Source organism: Colobus angolensis, unplaced genomic scaffold (assembly GCF_000951035.1).
Source record: "Colobus angolensis palliatus isolate OR3802 unplaced genomic scaffold, Cang.pa_1.0 Scaffold67, whole genome shotgun sequence".
Classification (NCBI taxonomy): Eukaryota; Metazoa; Chordata; class Mammalia; order Primates; family Cercopithecidae; genus Colobus; species Colobus angolensis.
In genome coordinates this window covers 7,675,039-7,695,039 of record NW_012120376.1, presented here as the reverse complement: position 1 = coordinate 7,695,039, position 20,001 = coordinate 7,675,039, and the positions used below count along the sequence as shown (strand labels likewise).

At 50.7% G+C, this 20,001-nt stretch overlaps 3 protein-coding genes and 1 pseudogene across 6 annotated transcripts in view; 3 read left to right on the top strand and 1 right to left on the bottom strand.

The window, feature by feature from the left end:
• The window catches only part of LOC105500613, a 2,847-nt pseudogene extending 1,479 nt beyond the window's left edge, over positions 1-1,368 (bottom strand).
• Positions 1,225-2,457, top strand: RPL41 (ribosomal protein L41). Its single transcript, XM_011926137.1, has 4 exons — positions 1,225-1,294; positions 1,409-1,433; positions 1,816-1,838; positions 2,107-2,457. Exons 2-4 carry the CDS (start codon positions 1,422-1,424, stop codon positions 2,147-2,149), a joined length of 78 nt encoding a protein of 25 aa, XP_011781527.1. The 5' UTR covers positions 1,225-1,294; positions 1,409-1,421; the 3' UTR covers positions 2,150-2,457.
• A 324-nt stretch (positions 2,458-2,781) lies between these two features.
• Positions 2,782-7,590, top strand: ZC3H10 (zinc finger CCCH-type containing 10). 4 transcript variants are annotated; one of them, XM_011926136.1, is made up of 4 exons: positions 2,885-2,941; positions 3,729-3,792; positions 5,203-5,406; positions 5,968-7,590. In XM_011926136.1, the coding sequence occupies exons 3-4, from the start codon at positions 5,255-5,257 to the stop codon at positions 6,557-6,559; spliced, it is 744 nt and encodes a 247-aa protein (XP_011781526.1). In that variant the 5' UTR covers positions 2,885-2,941; positions 3,729-3,792; positions 5,203-5,254; the 3' UTR covers positions 6,560-7,590. The 4 variants fall into 4 exon arrangements, with proteins under 4 accessions (XP_011781523.1, XP_011781525.1, XP_011781526.1 ...); XM_011926133.1 differs by having other exon boundaries at positions 2,782-2,941; positions 5,203-7,590; XM_011926135.1 differs by having other exon boundaries at positions 2,843-2,941; positions 3,579-3,792; positions 5,203-7,590.
• A 5,832-nt stretch (positions 7,591-13,422) lies between these two features.
• Positions 13,423-20,001, top strand: part of ESYT1 (extended synaptotagmin-like protein 1) — an 18,359-nt gene continuing 11,780 nt past the window's right edge. Inside the window, 15 exon segments of the mRNA XM_011926132.1 lie at positions 13,423-14,086; positions 15,987-16,028; positions 16,193-16,327; positions 16,440-16,513; positions 16,641-16,713; positions 16,875-16,964; positions 17,149-17,204; positions 17,598-17,721; positions 17,810-17,986; positions 18,108-18,190; positions 18,811-18,859; positions 18,982-19,068; positions 19,175-19,267; positions 19,499-19,570; positions 19,730-19,859. Of these exon segments, the coding sequence (XP_011781522.1) occupies positions 13,697-14,086; positions 15,987-16,028; positions 16,193-16,327; positions 16,440-16,513; positions 16,641-16,713; positions 16,875-16,964; positions 17,149-17,204; positions 17,598-17,721; positions 17,810-17,986; positions 18,108-18,190; positions 18,811-18,859; positions 18,982-19,068; positions 19,175-19,267; positions 19,499-19,570; positions 19,730-19,859 (1,675 nt within the window). The 5' untranslated portion in view covers positions 13,423-13,696.

Here is a 20,001-nt window from a genome sequence, read left to right as displayed (position 1 = left end):
AGCCAGGATGGTCTCGATCTCCTGACCTCGTGATCCACCCGTCTCGGCCTCCCAAAGTGCTGGGATTACAGGCTTGAGCCACCGCGCCCGGCCCCATGGGAAGTTCTTTATCGTGACACCAAATGTCATACTTTCCCTAGATTTGGCTAATTTTCTCCCTATGTCCATTGGTTCGCTCTTCACCCCTAGAGAATCACTGCATAGGTCACTGCAGCCTCGACTTCCTGGGCTCGAGATTCCCCCACCTCAGCCTCCCAAAGTGCTGGGATGATCGCGCCCAGCCCGCTGACGTAAAATTTTCTGAACAAATGATGCATTGTAGCCAGGAATCTCTAGTGATATTTTCCTTCAGGCTTCGTGAGGAAAGACCATAGTCAGCTATTTTATTCTTGAAGTTTAGGAAAAAGAATTGCTCTATCTTAAACAGTGAAAGGATATTTTTTGAAGTATGGTAGCTTTCCCGAATCCCCACTTTATATCTTCCTATGTTCTGAAATCTTAGGACCTTCGATGGTTCCGGAATCGAATCACCCTGAAGCAATTTATTTCAGAAAATAAGGCAAACCGGCTGGGCGTGGTGGCGCATGCCTTTAATCCCAGCACTTTGGGAGGCCGAGGCGGGCGGATCGCTTGAGCTCAGGAGTTCGAGACCAGCCTGGGCAACACGGCGAAACCTCGTCTCTACTAAAAATACAAAAATTAGCCAAGTGGCGCGCGCCTGTTGTCCCAGCTGCTCGGGAGGCTGAGACGGGAGAATCGCTTGAACCCAGGAGGTGGAAATTGCGATGAGCCGAGATCCCGTCACTGCACTCCGGCCTGGGTGACCCAGTGAGATCCTGTCTCAAAAAAGAAAAAAAGAGAAAAGAAAAGAAGGGAAACCAGTAAAACAAGAATTTCTGTACAGTTCGCGCCAATCCACAGCAAAATGGAGGACTTCTCCAGGGAACTGCAACTCCCAAGAAGCAATGCGAGGGAAGGTGGCGGTTACTACATTTTCCCCGTGGGCACCTCTCGGTCCAATATTGGAAAGAGGTGCTAACGTTTAAATAACACAGCGTCCTCATACTAAACCTGGGGGGGAATTGGTAACTCGAAAACCAAATACTCAGTCTTCGGAGAGAACTAACTCAACCTACTCCTCCTCAATAGGGTCCGAAAACCATTGTTACGCCCATTGGGTAACCCCGCCCTTGGGGAAAAGAGGTGGAAAGCGGAAGTGACGACACCCGGCGCTCCATTAAATAGCCGTAGACGGAATATCGGCTTTCTCTCGGCCTTAGCGCCATTTTTTTGGGTGAGTGTGGTTGGTTCCTGTGATCGGATTCCGCGTACAATCCGTAGACATCTGACCTCGGCACTTACCATCATCACACCAAATTAACTGTAACCTTTCTCTTTTTCCCTGTAGAAACCTCTGCGCCATGAGAGCCAAGGTGAGCGGTTCCTGGTAGTAAGCTTGGGAAGTAGGAGTTGGCGAGTAGTAGGGGGAGACTAAGGCAAGTCCGCCATACCTCCTGAACTACTGGGTTTCAAGGGTACCAAGAGCTGGTGGGAGAGGAAAAGTAGTAGTTTGTAAGAGAGCTAGCGGTTAAGTGCTATGGGTAGAGAGGGTGGGAATTAGAAAAGGGTGGAATTCTGCTTTTATGTTGCGAGGGTGTCCAAGTTTCTGATGTAGTTGCTACGACCAATCTCATACTTGGTTGAGAATCTGCCCGGTTCTAAAGAGTGCATTTCATATCCCTCCTAAGCCTACTAATAAGCTTTATCTCTCTTTTTTTTTAAAAAAATTATCTGCTGCTTGTGAACGGTTGCTAGTGGAGGAAGAAGCGAATGCGCAGGTATGTTGGAGACTTTGCCAGCCCAGGAGGAGGGAGATTCCTTGGACAAAACTTAGGAGAAATATTTGGTTTGGAAATCTTAAAAGATCTTTAGGAGAAAAATGTTGGAGTGTTTTCTTCTTAGAGCAAAGGATAGAACAGAGGACGATAGAGCCGTAGTACTTGTTCATTTTACCACCTCATGTTATGTGCATGTTTGATTTTATGTGGGAGGGAGAGAACTCTGGTTTGAGAATAGGTATATTCCATTCCTGTGTCTGCTTTTCAGGCTGAAGCGCAAAAGAAGAAAGATGAGGCAGAGGTCCAAGTAAACCGCTAGCTTGTTGCATCGTGGAGGCCACAGGAGCAGAAACATGGAATGCCAGGCGCTGGGGATGCTGGTACAAGTTGTGGGACTGCATGCTACTGTCTAGAGCTTGTCTCAATGGAGCTAGAACTTCATCGCCCTCTGATCGCCGATCACCTCTGAGACCCACCTTGCTCATAAACAAAACTGCCCATGTTGGTCCTCTGCCCTGGACTTGTGACATTCTGGACTATTTCTGTGTTTATTTGTGGCCGAGTGTAACAACCCTAAAATAAATCACCTCTTCCGCTCTTTTAGCTGAAGAATTAAATCGTCTTGTCTATTATGTTTTTTATGGTTCCATCGGGTGGGGGTTTTCTATCACTACAGTTTGCCCTGTCACTACCTGTGCTATGGAGGATATCAAAGGCAACAGCCGGGTTATGTGGTGTGGTTTGCATCTCGATGGAGCTCGATGGAATATGATATGTCTCTGGAGGCAGGTTTTAGATTTCGCGGGTCATTTGGGGCCAATGCTGGTACCGCCCCTACCTTCCAGGAGGCCTGCTTTGACCACTACTGCTTAGTCGAGTATGTCGCGCGTTTGGGTTAGGTTGCCATGGTGACACGCAAAGCGTGGTGGGAACTTCCTGCGGCATGTCGCACGCATACTTTGTACACCATAGAGTATGGTTCCGGGTCTGCTAGCTAGAGCGTCACTTCTTCCGCAGGAAGCGGAAGAGCGATCGGGTGGGCGGCTCTTTGTCGAAGCTAGAGGACCGGCAGGCGGCAGCAGCAACTACGGCGGCGGCGGCAGGTGAGGGAGGCGGGAGACTTAGGTGGAGGCCGCGCCCGGAGGGGAGGAGTCGGGGCCGGCCCAGCGACTGGGCTCGGCCGGGCCACACAAGGCCCCCCAGAACCGAGCTGGCTCGTCCTCACACCCCAGGGCAGTGCCCCTTTTCTGACTGACCCCGCATCGCGAGCAAACGCCAGCTTCGTGACGTCACAACCCTGCCCATCCCCTCAGCTTGATGACACCTGGAGCCCCAGCTCCTCGCTTCACTTCGCGCGCCCTTAGTGTCCCTTTCACGTAGCCCACGGCTGAGCGCCAGCGGCACTGCACAGAACCTGCCAAGCTAGAAGACTTGCTGCGGGAAAACTCCTAGGACTTTTTTTCGCAAACTCTAGGGTGTTGGGAAGCGTCACAATCACTGCCTCCAAGTCTAATCGGCCATCCCACTGCACTGTCAGGCGCTGCCCTTTTAAGGTTCCTCACTAGCCATTACTAACTCCAACCCTTAGCCGGGCTCTGACCCTCACATCCTCTTTCATCTTGATGCAGGGCGTCCCGCACCCTTTGTTCACTCAGAGCTGGTTTTCCAACCCATGCTCCCAGTCCTTCCGAATTAGTTTTATCTCTTACTCTTGTTACTGGCCGCTTCTCCCTTGGACAGGTGAAGTTCAGTTTGAACCCTGAGAAAATCCTGACATTCCCAAAGAAAATCCTTTGCCGTTTTGTCAGATTTCTTTCTTGTGACAACCACCCCATAGTCCTCCACTCTTACCCCTCCTTCCACCCAAGTCTCTGTTTTTCTCCTGCTCAGAACCCAGCAGTGATGTGGAGGTGGAGACCCACAGGAGCCCCGGACTTCACCTGAGCTACCTCAGGTATCAATTCTGGGAGAGTTGGGTGGGGAGGAGCATCATATCTAATTATCTGCTGCTGGTGCGACTTGCAACGTGAGCCAGGTTTGGATAGATGGCATTTGTACTTCACCTGGTCATTCCCCTTTACTAAAAGTTTGTATCTTTTACCACTTCTTTCCTTGATTGCTTCTATTATTCTGGGACTATCTCCCTTTAGAGGAGGAGGACGCTCTTACAGATTCTCATGTAACTGTAGTCTCTGGTTTGGTTCATTCATTTTAGGGAGATCTAAAGGCAAAGTCACAGCAGTGGGGTGGGGTAGGTCAAGGCCAAAGTAATCAGGAAAGATTCCCTTATGCCCAAAGGGAACAATGTGAAGTTTTCCTATTTCAGCAGCAGGGGGAGCCTGAACACCGCATAGGAAAGGCTTGGGAGGTCAGACACGTGGTAGCAGGGACTCCAGGTCTTACTAGGGGTGGAGAGAGGGGAGGGCTAGAACCAGGGCAGTGGACTGACATTCCAAAGCTCTCTTGGGAAATAGGAGACTTAAAAAGCTTTTATGGAGTCTATAAATAAAGAGGATCTTTATGGGTTGAGGAGTGGTGTGGCTGGATGTCAGTGGGATCTTCACAGAGGGGAGTAGGAAGTGGGTGGAGAATGGGGAAAGGTCACTTGTTCCCGTGAAATTAACTCCTTCCCACCTTGACCTTATCACAAATGGTTAGCCCTGGAAATCTAGAAGTGGAGATTCTAACTTAGAACTGCTACCCTGAAATAGAGGGGGGCTGACCTCTCTGCTGCTGACAGTGATGATGGGTAGGAGGGAATACTAAAATATGACAAGTTTTGAGACTCCCCTCAAGCTGGTGACACCAGTCTCTTCACCCAGGATTTCTTGGCTTCTAGAGATTTGATACGTACAGAGCCCTCACCTGAGGAAAAGGAAAAGGGGTTAAGGAAGTTTTGTTACCATCTTCTACAACCCTAGTAGCTCAGTAGCCCATCTTGGGCACTATTCCCAGTTTCCTCCCAGACTGTTCAGATACTGACTGCAGTTTTAATTTCACTTCCACAACTTTAATAAGGTCACTTCCACAACTTTAATAAGGTCAGCTCAGAAGGAAAGATGAAATCCAACACTGTTTTTTCCCTGCTTCCTCCTGGGCCTATCGTCATTAGTGAAATTAGGTGGCTTCACCCCAACTCCTTCCCTCCTCTGTTAGCCAGGCAAGTGTGAATCATTCTGACCCAGACCAGGTGCACAAAAGCCTGGGCGGGACTTTTGATGAGTCAGACGTTTCAGCCAGAATTCTTATCCCTTAGATTCTCCATCTCTAAAGCCATTGCCCCTCTGGGCCGCCTGCTCTATAGTCAGGAAGAGTGGGATCTCCCTGGAGGACTCCTGTTTAATACAGTTCTCCTCTTTTGTAGTGGTCACCAAGAGTGGCAAGATAAAGAAAACCCAGAGTTGGGCGGGACCAGGATGCCTGACCGGGACAGCTATGCCAACGGTACCGGGAGCAGCGGTGGAGGCCCTGGAGGTGGTGGCAGCGAGGAGGCCAGTGGGGCAGGGACAGGCAGTGGCGGGGCCAGCTCAGATGCCATCTGTAGAGACTTCTTGAGGAATGTGTGCAAGCGAGGCAAGCGTTGCCGATATCGCCACCCAGACATGAGCGAGGTGTCCAACTTGGGGGTGAGCAAAAACGAGTTCATCTTCTGCCATGACTTCCAAAACAAGGAGTGTAGCCGCCCAAATTGCCGTTTCATCCATGGCTCCAAGGAGGATGAGGATGGCTATAAGAAGACAGGAGAGCTTCCCCCACGGCTGAGGCAGAAAGTAGCAGCTGGCCTTGGCCTTTCACCGGCAGACCTACCAAATGGCAAGGAGGAGGTCCCTATCTGCCGTGACTTTCTCAAGGGTGACTGTCAGAGAGGAGCCAAGTGCAAGTTCCGTCACCTGCAGCGGGATTTTGAGTTTGATGCTCGGGGTGGAGGAGGCACTGGTGGGGGCTCAACAGGCTCAGTCCTCCCAGGACGACGTCATGACCTCTATGATATCTATGACCTTCCTGACAGGGGCTTTGAGGACCATGAGCCAGGCCCAAAACGCCGGCGAGGTGGATGCTGCCCCCCTGATGGCCCTCATTTTGAGTCATATGAATATAGCTTGGCTCCACCGCGAGGGGTGGAGTGCAGACTGCTAGAGGAGGAGAATGCCATGCTCAGGAAGCGGGTAGAGGAGTTAAAGAAGCAGGTCAGTAACCTGCTGGCCACCAATGAGGTATTACTGGAACAAAATGCTCAGTTCCGCAATCAGGCCAAGGTCATAACCCTGAGCTCCACTGCACCAGCGACTGAGCAGACTCTGGCCCCCACCGTGGGCACTGTCGCTACTTTTAACCATGGCATTGCCCAGACTCACACTACTCTCAGCAGCCAGGCTCTACAGCCTCGTCCAGTGTCCCAGCAAGAACTGGTGGCCCCTGCTGGAGCTCCAGCGGCTCCCCCAACTAATGCTGCACCTCCTGCTGCTCCACCACCCCCACCCCCACACTTGACCCCAGAGATCACGCCACTGTCAGCTGCCCTGGCTCAAACAATTGCCCAGGGAATGGCACCCCCACCTGTCTCCATGGCTCCTGTGGCTGTATCTGTGGCTCCTGTGGCCCCTGTGGCTGTATCGATGGCCCAACCCTTGGCAGGAATCACAATGAGCCACACCACCACTCCCATGGTGACTTACCCTATCGCTTCCCAGAGCATGCGCATCACGGCCATGCCACACTGATGGGGCTAATGGACACTCCCCTGGTATAGCCTCCCAGGGCTGGGGTCAAGGGGCCCTTGCCCACTTGCCTAGCCCTCCCCAGCCCTGTCTGAAGGGCTCCCTTGAGAACTAGGACAAGAGACTACAAGGAGTATGTCCTGAGGAGGGGTTGGGTTGGTGTGTTTTCTCTCACCTCCGTTTTATGAGGGTCCTCTTGTCCATCTTCAGGCCTCACAGTGGGGGCTTGCAGAGGAATGCAGACTGAAGCCAGCAGAGAGGAAGGACTGACTGAAGGGCTGTGTCCTCATGGGAATTTGGGAACATCCCTCGTCTTGTCCTCTCTTCTGCACAGCACAGGTTCCAGCACTGGTTTTGGAAGAAAAAAATACCCTGCCCAGAGGGAAAGCCAGGAAAGATTGGGAAGTGGGTGGTTAGGAGAGAAGGCCTGACAGGAGCCTTCAGACAATTTGGGTCCTAGTTGGTTGGGTTGGACAATAAAGGAATTGCTTCTGGGCCCTGGGAAGGCTGGGACCATAGTGCTCCAGCCCAAAGACTAGGGAAGCATTCATTACCCTAGTTTGGCCTGAAAATCCATAGGGCAGGGCCCACTACTTTCCAAAGAAATAAAAGAACAATTATTTTTAACAAATGGAGGCAGTGAAAACTTGCTTAGATATTCTGTGTGGAAGATGGGAGCAGTAAATAGATCTCATGCCAAAATGGGATAAAGACCCCAGCCTCACATAGCTTTGGTAAGATAGATAGAAGCCAGTGAAGGGTAGGGACCCAGAACAAGACCAAATGGGGCTTTGGGGAAGGCACTTTATGGGGCAAAAGCTTTGGAGCCACCTAGTCTAGTTTAAAAATAGTCCCATCTGTTTCTGGTCTCTGTCGGTATGTGCTATTCCCAGGTTGCCTTAGTAACCAGGGCTCCTAGGGTCATTTAGCAGGGCAGGCAGTAAGGAGGGTGTATTTACTGAGAAATGGGGATGGGATGTTACATAGTTGACAGGTCCTTATTCAAACAGAGCAGGACAGGTGGAGTTGATGGCAGTCAGTGTCCCTCCTACGCCAGCCCTTCTTCAGTGGCCAGTTCCTTAAGCCTTCAAGGCTTGGGAGGTCTGGGAAAAGAGTCCTTCTAGGGACACAAGGCTCAGGGTCCATCCCTTTCCTCTGTCTCCACATAGGACCAGAAGTTTTAAATCTGCTTAAGTCAGTAAGGCCAGGGGCCCCAGTAGTCAAACCTCAGTTCCTCCTCAGCTCACAGCTGATGTAGGGAAAACAACTCAGGTGTCTAGTTTAATGGGACAGTAGATTTGGGGGTAGAGAGTGATCCTGGATTGTGTTCTCCTTCATTATATTTCCTGCTACCTCTTGCTGTCTTGTCTGGTTGATCACTCAGGTCACATCTGGGATTGCAGATGGTGGGCTAGGTCAAGGCCAGTCATTAAAAAGCCCAAAGACAAAGTGGGCTAACATTGTTTGTGGATTTTAGAAGCAACACATTGATAAGCTTAATGTTTTTTGGGGCACAATTTTTTTTTTCTTTTTTTTGAGATGGAGTCTTGCTCAGTCGCCAGAAGACTGGAGTGTAGTGGCACAATCTCAGCTCACTGCAACATGCGCCTCCTGGGTTCAAGCGATTCTGTTGTGTCAGCCTCCTGAGTAGGTGGGACTACAGGCGCCCCCCACCAAGCCCAGCTAATTTTTTTATTTTTAGTAGAGACGGGGTTTCATCATGTTGGCCAGAATGGTCTCGATCTCTCGTGATCCACCCGCCTCAGCCTCCCAAAGTGCTGGGATTACAGGTGGGAACCACCGTGCCCGGCAACTCTAGACTATTAGATGGCTTACGAGCATTTAGAGAAGAATGTCACAATAGATACCAACATGAATTATCAGTCAAATCTTGACTGACTGTATTTCCTCCTTGCCAAGTTATCTCCAAAGAGGTAGATTTGGAAACTTTAGACATTGTATGTCTTGTATATATTTACTCCAGCTAAAGACCACCAAGAATACACCTGGTAATTGAGCAAGTTGGGTTTAATGCTTATTGCAGTGAGGGGGAGGGCTCACCATTGAGAATACATGGTGTGTCTCAGCATGAGGGTGTTAGGAAGGACTTAGAGGACTTAGACTTTGGTTAAGTGATTTTGGGGAAGATTCAAGAAAGTGGGTGTTTTTATGGGTTGGGTGCTGTTAAGGGAAGCAAGGATAACTCTATGATTGGGTAGCTTGTCTAGAAGAAGGGCAGACAAGTGAACCTAAGCTGCAGTCGATGAAGTCACTAGTTGGGAAAGGGGATGTTTGCTGTTTTGTGGTTTGCACACTGACCTTGTTTTGTGCTTAAACAAAATTGTCAAGTGATTTTGTTTTTTGTCTCACTTCATCACAGTCACTGAGTGATCTTGTCCAATGCTGGTGTTTTGTGAGATTGTGTCCAAGAGAACTGCTGACCTCAAATAGAAGAGAACTTTTGGACACAAACACACGTAGCTTACAGGTGCTACCTGTGAGCACCAGGTCAGCCCTAACAGCTCTGAAGCCTGGCTGTGTCAGGCCAGTTCCCAGATTACAGGAGCTGCTTTCCTCTCACCTGCTAAGTCATCACAGATAAGAGGAAAATTACGGGTCAGTTAATAGTAGCATTTTTTCCTTTCAAATGGCTCTGGTTAAAAAATAATAAGAAAAAAAATAGTAGCATTTGGTGGAATCAAACTGGACACTTGTACTTAGTGTTGGTTAGTGCATTTATGTTGGAGAAATCTCTGTTCTTTAGTGATAAGCCCAAGGGCTGTGTTTTTTTTTTTTTTTTTTTTTTTTGAGATGGAGTCTCGCTCTGTCACCCAGGCTGGAGTGCAGTGGCGGGATCTCAGCTCACTGCAAGCTCCGCCTCCCGGGTTTACGCCATTCTCCTGTCTCAGCCTCCCAAGTAGCTGGGACTACAGGCGCCGCCACCTCGCCCGGCTAGCTTTTTTTTTGTATTTTTTAGTAGAGACGGGGTTTCACCGTGTTAGCCAGGATGGTCTCGATCTCCTGACCTCGTGATCCGCCCGTCTCGGCCTCCCAAAGTGCTGGGATTACAGGCTTGAGCCACCGCGCCCGGCCGGGCTGTGTTTTATTATAAAAAGAAAAAACCCAACTTGGGTAAACATAAAAAGCCCATTTATCAACAGTAACACAGGAAGAGCTAAATAATATTCAAAGTGTCTGTAACTTGGATTGACTAAAACACTGGAGCACTCTCACACTAAAAAATTGCTTAGATCTTGAGCTTGTCAGGGGAACAATGTTAGAGATCTATATGAGCAATAATTCACATGAGAACAACCTGGGACTTCGAGTTGGCTGCAAAAAAATAGAATCTTAGCCCTCAATGTGTCCATTTATAAATATTTATTAAGAGCATGCTATGTTCTAGGCATCTTTCTAGGAGGCTCCATAAGGGCAGTAGAACCTTGGTAATGGATTATAAATACAGCAGTCTATGTTCTGCGTTAAGTATAACCACTTAGTAGTGTGTTCTTCTAAATGTAATTTTTAAAGAGGGCCACTGACAAACCAGTGTGGTTTGCTGGAAAAAAGAAAAGGCTGGCAAGAGAAAGCTTCAAATAGAAGTCTACAAATATTTGAAGGGCTGCCCAGTGGAGGAAGGTCCTGTTTGCTACACAGGAAATAAAAAGGGAGTTCTAGAATAATGGCTAACTTTGTTTTTTTGTTTTTTGGTTTTTTGTTTGTTTGTTGTTGTTGTTGTTGTTTGAGACGGAGTCTCGCTCTGTCGCCCAGGCTGGAGTGTGCAGTGGCGCGATCTCAGCTCACTGCAAGCTCTGCCTCCCAGGTTTACGCCATTCTCCTGCCTCAGCCTTCTGAGTAGCTGGGACTACAGGCGCCCGCCATCTCGCCTGGCTAATTTTTTGTATTTTTTTTGGTAGAGACAGGGTTTCACCGTGTAGGCCAGGATGGTCTCGATCTCCTGACCTCGTGATCCACCCGTCTCAGCCTCCCAAAGTGCTGGGATTACAGGCTTGAGCCACCGTGCCTGGCCTGTTTGGTTTTTTTTTGAGACACAGTCTCACTGTGTCCCCCAGTCTGGAGTGCAGTGGCGCGATCTCCACTCACTGCAAGCTCCACCTCCACGGTCCATGCCATTCTGCCTCAGCCTCCCAAGTAGCTGGGACTACAGGCGCCCACCACCGCGCCTGGCTAATTTTTTGTATTTTTAGTAGAGACGGGGTTTCGCCGTGTTAGCCAGGATGGTCTCGATCTCCTGACCTCATGATCCGCCCGCCTCGGCCTCCCAAAGTGCTGGGATTACAGGTGTGAGCCACTGCGCCCAGCCAGCTAACATTCGTTGACTGCTTAATGTAAGCCAAGGCTCTGTGCTAGGCACTTTACATGCAACATCTCACTGACACAAGGGGTACTATTATTGTACCCATTTACAGAGGAGAAAGCAGGCTTAAAAAAGTAACCCGCCCAGGGTTCTGCAAGTAAGGAATGGGGCCAGGAATCTATTCAGGCAGTCTGACTCCAGACTTGACATAAGAAAGTTCTAATGATATAGCCATCCAACAAAGGGATCATTACCTGGCAGTTTGTTTGTTTGTTTGTTTGTTTTTTGAGACAGAGTATCACTCTTTTGCCCAGGCTGGAGTGTAGTGGCGTGATCTCGGCTCACTGCAACCTCCACCTCTTGGGTTCAAGTGATTCTCCTGCCTCAGCCTCCCAAGTAGAGTATCTGGGATTACAAGGCATCTGCCACCATGCTTGGCTAATTTTTGTATTTTCAGTAGAGGGGGTTTTGCCATGTTTGCCAGGCTGGTCTTGAACTCCTGACGTCAGGTGATCCGCCTGCCTTGGCCTCCCGAAGCGCTGGGATTACAGGGTGAGCCACTGCGCCTGGCTTGGCAGTAACTTCTGAGGAATAAAGAATACAGAAGGAATTTCCTCAAATCTTGTTGCCCTTCCCATCTTTGTGAGCTGAGATCAGAGTACCGTATCTCACCCTCTGCCTTTTGGAGGCGATTATGGTTTACATATAAATGCAGATTGCAACTCCAGGAAGTTTATTCTCTCCTCCTGTAGGCCTCATGCTGTAAGACACTTCCTCTAACAAATGGCCATCCCTTCCTGTTGTTCACTTACTGCTTATCACCACCAGGTGGCACCTGGGCAGCAGAATTATCAGTGGGCGGGGACACACCCTGTTTACTTGTGTTGGTAACTAACTGCATTGCAGCTGCTGATCCTGTGGCTCCTGGGCCCCAGCCGGGACAAGACCTTCCTGAGGATGAAGTTTTATTCCCTATATAATCTCTGATGATCTGGATGAGGTGAGGAAGGGAGAAGTTTGGAAAGGAACATCCATAGGTCATCCTCTCCATTCTCCCATCCTCAGGAACCTCCTCCCCTACTCCAGTGCTTGGCAAATTTCAGTTTATAGAGAGGTTTCTCTCTCAGGAGTTTCATCCATGTTCCTGCTGTAGTTCTGCTTTATCAGTTGGTGAGCAGATCACTCATAATTCCTCCAAGTTCCTTGTTTCCTTTTCTACCTGCTCACCTCTGGGAATACGGAGGATGTAGGAGAGAGAATATTGTTTCTTAAATAGTTCTGCAAACTGAATGAAGCAGTTGAGATACTACTGGCCCTAGGGAAGTAGAGAAAAGGAAGTGAAAAAATTTAAGTGATAGAGGCTGGGCAGGGACAGGTTTTAAGCAGCTTTGGTAAACATAGGCTGATGAATTCTATGCCCTGCAGAACCAGAGAAAATTTATCAGCTGCAGGCCTCATCCTGTAAGACACTTCCTCTAAGAAATGGCTAGTTTCTCCCCAATGATCAACCCCAGTTCTGCTGCTGCATCTGACAGATTTACATAATATGCCCCATATATACTGCATAAAAAGGTAATCATCTTATGACCAACACTTCCGTCATCAACATCCAGTTAGCCTAGTACCTAGATCCCAGGACAACACTCTACCTCTAAGGCCAGTTAACTAGTAACAATAGTCATCGGTGTACCCTGCACTTTTTCCTTCCTAAACCTACACAGTACACTGTGGGACTGCATTAGTTCTGTACCTGACTGGCAAACCTTCCTTCTAACTCAGGCAAATGTGAAAGGGAATTGTCTTTCCCTCACTCTTCATCCCTCATTTTAGTGTCCTAGAAGTTCCTCAGGGTCAGAAAATTCTTGGAAAATGTAATAATTTGCGCTGCCTCCCTCCCTTTTGGAGCCAACTAGTCTTATACCCACCATCCTCTATGATAGAGATGACTTATTAACTCTTGGAAATTTCCAAAAAGAAATAAAGCCTCACTTTCTATTCACTCCTCTGCTTTTTTCCCCACTTTCCCTGAAGGCTGGATTATCTCAACTCTGTAATTTTCTGACTCTCCAGTTTTCTCCAGGGTCAGTCGTTACACCACACAAACAAGGTAGGGGATTGGGGACAGGATAGACAGGGTCAATCTTCAAACACTTTCATTCCAAATACAATCGTATCCTTTCCTTTTGTAAAGGCAGGCAGGAAAAAGCTGAAGGATAAGGAATGTGCTTAGAGTATGAAAACTAAAAGTCTGCAAAAGAATATATACATATCCCAGACCAAATCCTGCCAAACTGTCCGAATGAGTAGAGGGAAATCCTGACGCTCCACAACCCATCAGCTTCGCAACTTGGGCTTTCTCCAAAACCAAGAAATTGGCTGTGCGGCTCTGCATGACGTCATACCACAGGCACTCCAATCCCACGTGGGGGAGCTCTTGGTCCCGCCTCTCCTGGAATGATGCACCACGCCTTCTCCTCTTTATTACCAATCGAACGCCGCCCCTGAGCCCCTTTCTTCCTTTTCCCGCCATCCCAGACCTCCCATCCTGGCCTTCGGGCCCAATCAGGGAGGCCCTACCTATCTGAAACCCGCTGCCTTCCCCGCGGAAGAGGGGAGGAGTTTCAACCTTTTAACTCCACCTTGGTCTGTGCAGCGCGGACCAACCCAAATCGCCAGAAAGGAGGGGCGTGGCTTGAAGTCCCCCTCCTCCATCCCGGGGATCACGTTTTGCCACTGGCGGCGGGGAGCTGATCGCAGGACTAGGCAACTAGGCAACCTCCAGCCAGTCCCTGGATCGGGCGGATCCTCCCAGAGGTGGCACAATGGAGCGATCTCCAGGAGAGGGCCCCAGTCCCAGCCCCATGGACCAGCCTTCTGCTCCCTCCGACCCCACTGACCAGCCCCCCGCTGCTCACGCAAAGCTAGACCCAGGTTCTGGGGGCCAACCTGCTGGCCCTGGCGCGGCGGGTGAGGCCCTGGCGGTGCTGACTTCGTTCGGGAGGCGGTTGCTGGTGCTGATACCGGTGTATTTGGCCGGGGCAGTGGGACTCAGCGTGGGTTTCGTGCTCTTCGGCCTCGCTCTCTACCTGGGCTGGCGCCGGGTCCGCGACGAGAAAGAACGGAGCCTTCGAGCAGCGAGGCAGCTACTGGACGACGAGGAGCAGCTCACGGCGAAAACTCTTTATATGAGTCATCGAGAGCTACCTGCCTGGGTGAGCGACCACCCTCGGTCCTCTGTGCAGCATAGCCCCCTTCCACTCCTTCCGTCTGGGGCTTTTCCTCCTTATGCCTAGAGTCAGCTCCCCGCCTTGGGACAGTGGGCCCCAGACTTTCCCCTCTCTCCCCGCTAGCCACCTGCCTGCTGGACGCGCCACTCTTGGGACCGACTGCTGACTCTCCCCACCCACCCTTTCCCACGCCCAGACTGGATCCTTCCACAGAATCAGGACTTCTTCCTCTACTCTTGGGCAACAGCAGTCATAACATCTGGGGACCCCGTCTCAGCCGAAGCTCTCCCTCCTAGCCAAGCCATCTTCAACGCCCCTCTTGCTTTTGGTGCCACTCGCGCCTTTGCTGCTCCTGGAAATCCTGGTCCCGTTACCTCTCAGAGGTTTCCCTAGTCTTTGCTATGCCCCTCGAGACTTTTTACCCACTTAAGGCCTTATGGTTCTCTCTTTTCTCGCTTTTATCCCCGGGTACCCGCTGGAACCCAGCCCCGGTCCCTGGACGACCCTCGGGCAGCCACCTTCAGGCCTCCAGCCGCCAGGCTGCAGCGCGGCAGAGGCGGCTGCTGGAGGGAGGGCGGGGTGCGGGAGGAGGTGGTGCGGCTGCTGCAGTGCCCGCGGCCCACACTCCCCCCCACTCCCTCGGCCGGCCACACCCGTTTCCGGACTGTGGGCTGCGCTTGTTCCGTTGGGGCAGAGACCCTTATTTCTGCGGCGGCCGAGTCTGCTGTGCTGAGGCGGATGCCTTCTCTTTAGCCTTGCAGAGGCAAAGCCCGTTACTCGGCCCCTGCCAGCAGAGGTGCCAGTCTAGGGGGAGAATGGTAGCAGAGAGGAGTCAAAATTGACACTAGGCAGACACAGCCAAGCTTCCCAGGCCCTGGACTGGAAAGGGGAGGAGAAAGAGGGTGAAATGGCCATAGGGGACCTGTAGCCTAGGCAGCAAATGTTTGTCTCCTCCTCGTCATCATGGAAACCAATCTACCCGCAATACAAAGCACAGGTGTCCTTTCCCTTAAAAGGAGTCACACAGAGAAAGATAGAGGAAAAGAAAAAAAAAGAAAGCACGCACACACCACCCCCCCTCAAAAAACCCACAAAGCCAGGCCGAATTAGGTCTTCTGGCCCCTCCCTGACTCAAGGAAGGACTTGCTTCCCCCTTCACCTTCCTGCTCTAGAAGCCCCGTCTGAGGGGAGTTGAGAAGGCAGGACTTTTCTGTTTTCTTTTTTTTTTTGAGACAGAATCTCTCACTCTGTTGCCAGGCTGGAATGCAGTGGCCCGAACTTGGCTCACTGCAACCTCCACCTCCCTGGTTCAAGTGATTCTCCTACCTCAGCCTCCTGGGTAGCTGGGATTACAGGCATGCACCACCATGCCCAGCTAATTTTGTATTTTTTGTAGAGACGGGGTTTCACCATGCTGGTCAGGCTGGTGTCGAACTCCTGACCTCATGATCCACCGGCCTCGGCCTCCCAAAGTGCTGAGATTACAGATGTGAGCTACCACGGTCAGCCTGGAACCAGGACTTTTTAAATCCCAGGATTCCCTGAAACTTTGATTTGACTGGGCCTCCCCCTCCAGAAAGAATGTGCCCTTCTCCTCCTCCTGCTCCTCTCTCTCTCAGCAGCTGTCATTTCACCACGTCCCTGAGCTACCCACAGGGTAACAATGTGACTTCTACCCTGTCAGCTTCCCTTATTAGAGAGATCTCAGCCCCCAAATTCTGTGAGGAATGAACCTTTGGGGCATCCCAGCCCCTCATCCACCCTGAGTATGAGGAGTCTGTCACACTTACACACTCCCTCTCCTCTGCGGCATACCACCAGCATCTTAGTAGGAAACCAGAGGCGAGGGTGGCGAGCTCACTGTCTCTGCCTTCCCCACCTCCAGGTCAGCTTCCCAGACGTGGAAAAGGCTGAATGGCTCAATAAGGTGAGGATTGATTTGATTTTTAGTCTTCGTGAGGGGAGAATGGGAATTCGTTTCTTCTTGCCAGACCCACCCTCATCCCTCAGTGCTCTCCGTGGGGATTCTGAAGGAAGTTGCCTTGAGAGGGAAGACTGGGTTCTCCTCTGACCATCTCTCTTTCCTCCCAGATTGTGGCCCAGGTCTGGCCCTTCCTGGGCCAGTATATGGAGAAACTTCTGGCTGAGACTGTGGCTCCAGCTGTTAGGGGATCTAACCCTCATCTGCAAACATTTACATTTACACGAGTGGAACTGGGTGAAAAGGTATGTGTGGAGGAGGAAAAGTGAGGAGGTGGGATAGGGAGGGTGAGTGACCCGGAGTAGACTGAGGTACTTCTCCCTTTCCCTCCTGTCTCAGTACTTTCTCTCTCCCTAGCCATTGCGCATCATTGGAGTCAAGGTTCACCCAGGTCGGAGAAAAGAGCAGATCCTGCTGGACTTGAACATCAGGTAATACCACTCACCACTGCTGCTTCCCCTTCAATGTGTCCTGGTCAGTCCAGGCTACTTCACTCCCCCTCCCGGCAACTTCAGCCAAGGACTAACCCTCTTGGTTCTCTTCTTTACCAATCCCCAGCTATGTAGGTGATGTGCAGATTGATGTAGAAGTGAAGAAATATTTCTGCAAAGCAGGAGTCAAGGGCATGCAGGTAGGCCATATGTCAGAGGCCCACATAATAGGGAATGTTTGTCCTACGTTTCGTGGGATATGGGGAACTGTGAGGTTGGAAAGACCAAGGCTGAGAAAGTCTGGGAGGGCAGAAGAGGGACTTTTCTGGGGAAAGGCTTTGATTTTCTCTTCTTGCCTCAGCTACATGGTGTCTTGCGGGTGATTCTGGAGCCACTCATTGGGGACCTTCCCATTGTGGGGGCTGTGTCGATGTTCTTCATCCGGCGCCCGGTAAGGGAAAACAATGAAGGGGTATGGGGAAGCAGGGGAAGCAGAGAGGACTGGGAGGATGAGGGCAGCCAGCGATGCGGAATGAGAAGGGAATTGACAAGAAGGCCGAGGGGTTCTGGCAACTGTTGGATGGGCATGACCACACCCCATAGGATCTGTCCTGACCCCTGCTCTTTCCCTGCAGACCCTAGACATCAACTGGACAGGGATGACCAACCTGCTGGATATCCCAGGACTTAGGTATCAAGGACTTACTGAGCACCTGCTGAGTGTTCCAGCGCTGGGTTAGGGGTTTAAGGGACACAGAGCAGTCAAAGATGCTGCTTGTGTCCTCTAGGAGCCTCAACTTCAGTTGGGGAGTGAAGACAAAAACCCCTGGAAAGTTTGATACTGTGATTTTTCTTCGGGTTGAGGGAGCAGGTAGGGAATGAAGAGGGCTGAAGGCTGCAAAAGGCAATGGGGATGGCAGTGAGGAAGGGAGAGAGCAGTAGGTGGGGAATTAAGGTAGGAGAGTAGCACAAAGGATTTTTACAAAAGGACTTTCTTACAGCTTTAGGTGTGGGAAACATAGTTGGGGTTAGGAGAAAACTGGAAGTTGAGGCCATACCCATTCCTTTCTACGCCCCCATGCAGCTCTCTCTCTGACACCATGATCATGGACTCCATCGCTGCCTTCCTCGTGTTGCCCAACCGATTACTGGTGCCCCTTGTGCCTGACCTTCAAGATGTGGCTCAGTTGCGTTCCCCTCTGCCCAGGGTATGGCCTTTTCCCCACTAGATAGATCCTTCTCTCAGGAACCCCTTGCTGGGTCCTTAGTTTCTCACCATCTGATTCCTTCCTCCAGGGCATTATTCGAATTCACCTGCTGGCTGCTCGAGGGCTGAGTTCCAAGGACAAATATGTGAAGGGCCTGATTGAGGGCAAGTCAGACCCGTATGCACTTGTGCGTTTAGGTACCCAGACGTTCTGCAGTCGTGTCATTGATGAAGAACTCAACCCACAGTGGGGAGAGACTTACGAGGTGGGAGAGTTGAGCAGCTGTGTGAAATGGGGAAGCCCCAGGAGGCCGTGAGAGAAGATGCTGATTAGATGATCCTCACAGCTGCAGCCCCATGAGACACTCAACCTTCTGTGTTCCCCAGGTGATGGTACACGAGGTCCCAGGGCAGGAGATTGAAGTGGAGGTGTTCGACAAGGATCCAGATAAAGATGACTTTCTGGGCAGGTGAGACTCTGCCTGTTAGGATTCTAAAGCCCATGCTGGCCGGGTGCAGTGGCTCATGCCTATAATCCCAGCACTTTTGGAGACCGAGGCTTGCGGTTCATGAGGTCAGGAGATCAAGACCATCCTGGCTAACACCGTGAAACCCCATCTCTACTAAATATGCAAAAATTAGCCAGGCGTGGTGGTGGGCGCCTGTAGTCCCAGCTACTTGGGAGGCTGAGGCAAGAGAATGGCGGGTGAACCCAGGAGGCAGAGCTTGCAGTGAGCCAAGATCGTGCCACTGCACTCCAGCCTGGGCGACAGAGCGAGACTCCGTCTCTAAAGAAAAAAAAAAATAATAATAATAATAATAATAATAAAGCCCATGCTACTGAGGTTCTGGAGGTAATTACTCACTTTCTGGGCCGGGAATCATGTATCGTTTTCCTTCCTAACCTCCCCACCCCTAACCCCTACCATGCACACACTCACGCAGGCAGGTGAATATCTCCTGAGAGGAATAAGGGAATCTGAGATCTGCTAGTCATTTCTTGGTGGGTGAGTGGAGGGCCACTGACCTGCTGCTAATTACAACACTCCCTTTTTCTTCCTTTCACTACCCTCTCCCCTCCCCACCCCAGAATGAAGCTGGATGTAGGGAAGGTGTTACAGGCTGGTGTTCTGGATGATGTAAGTTGGGAGAAGAGGAAGGTGGGGGCTGATCTCACCCTTTGGGCAGACGGTAGTTGCTATGTTGGTAGGGAAGTAGTTAAGCAGATATCTGATCTCTACTACATCTCAATTTCTTCTAGTGGTTCCCTCTACAAGGTGGGCAAGGCCAAGTTCACTTGAGGCTAGAATGGCTGTCGCTTTTGTCAGATGCAGAGAAACTGGAGCAGGTACGCCACATGGGAAACAGGAAGCTGGCAGGGGAGAAGTAGGTAGCTGGAAGTGTAGGGGACTTGGAACGGGGACCAAGATCTGACTACTACCACCCCTTCCCAGGTTCTACAGTGGAATCGGGGAGTCTCCTCTCGACCAGAGCCCCCATCAGCTGCCATCTTAGTTGTCTACCTGGATCGGGCCCAGGATCTTCCTGTGAGTTTGGGTGAACAGGAGCCCTGGATGTAGCATTCCTCAACCCTGCCTTGCTGAGGATGCAATTGTCACTGCCTGCTTTGCTCCAGAAGTATCAGCATGTAACACAAGGGTCCCAGGGCGGGGATCAGATCCATTGCAGGGAAAGGATTCTGATGTGATCCCACCTTCCTTCACCAAAACCAAAACCAAATCCCCCAAGATGGTGACTTCTGATTGTACCCACCACAGCTGAAGAAGGGGAACAAGGAACCCAACCCCATGGTACAACTGTCAATTCAGGATGTGACTCAGGAGAGCAAGGTGAGGGCCAGGACATCATTGTCGGGGGCCAGGTGGGACAGGAAGAGGCCTGTTCTTGGAATGGTTTCCCCTTTAGAATGCCTGTTATGTGTGAGGTTTTCTGGAGAAACAGGAGTGGTGCTGTGGTATACACCCTTAATCCCTCCTCCACATCTCCAGGCTGTCTACAGTACCAACTGCCCAGTGTGGGAGGAAGCATTCCGGTTCTTCCTACAAGACCCTCAAAGCCAGGAGCTTGATGTGCAAGTGAGATAATCACCTCTTCACCCCCTCTTGAATACCCTATTCTGTCTTCCCAGATCAGTACCATTTCTCCTCTCCTTCTTTTCCCTTCATTCCGATTTTTAATCCATCTGCCTAGACTCCCCACCTCCCTGAATATCTCTCCACTGTTCCCCAACTGTTGCTCCAGAATACTTTTTTTTTTTTTT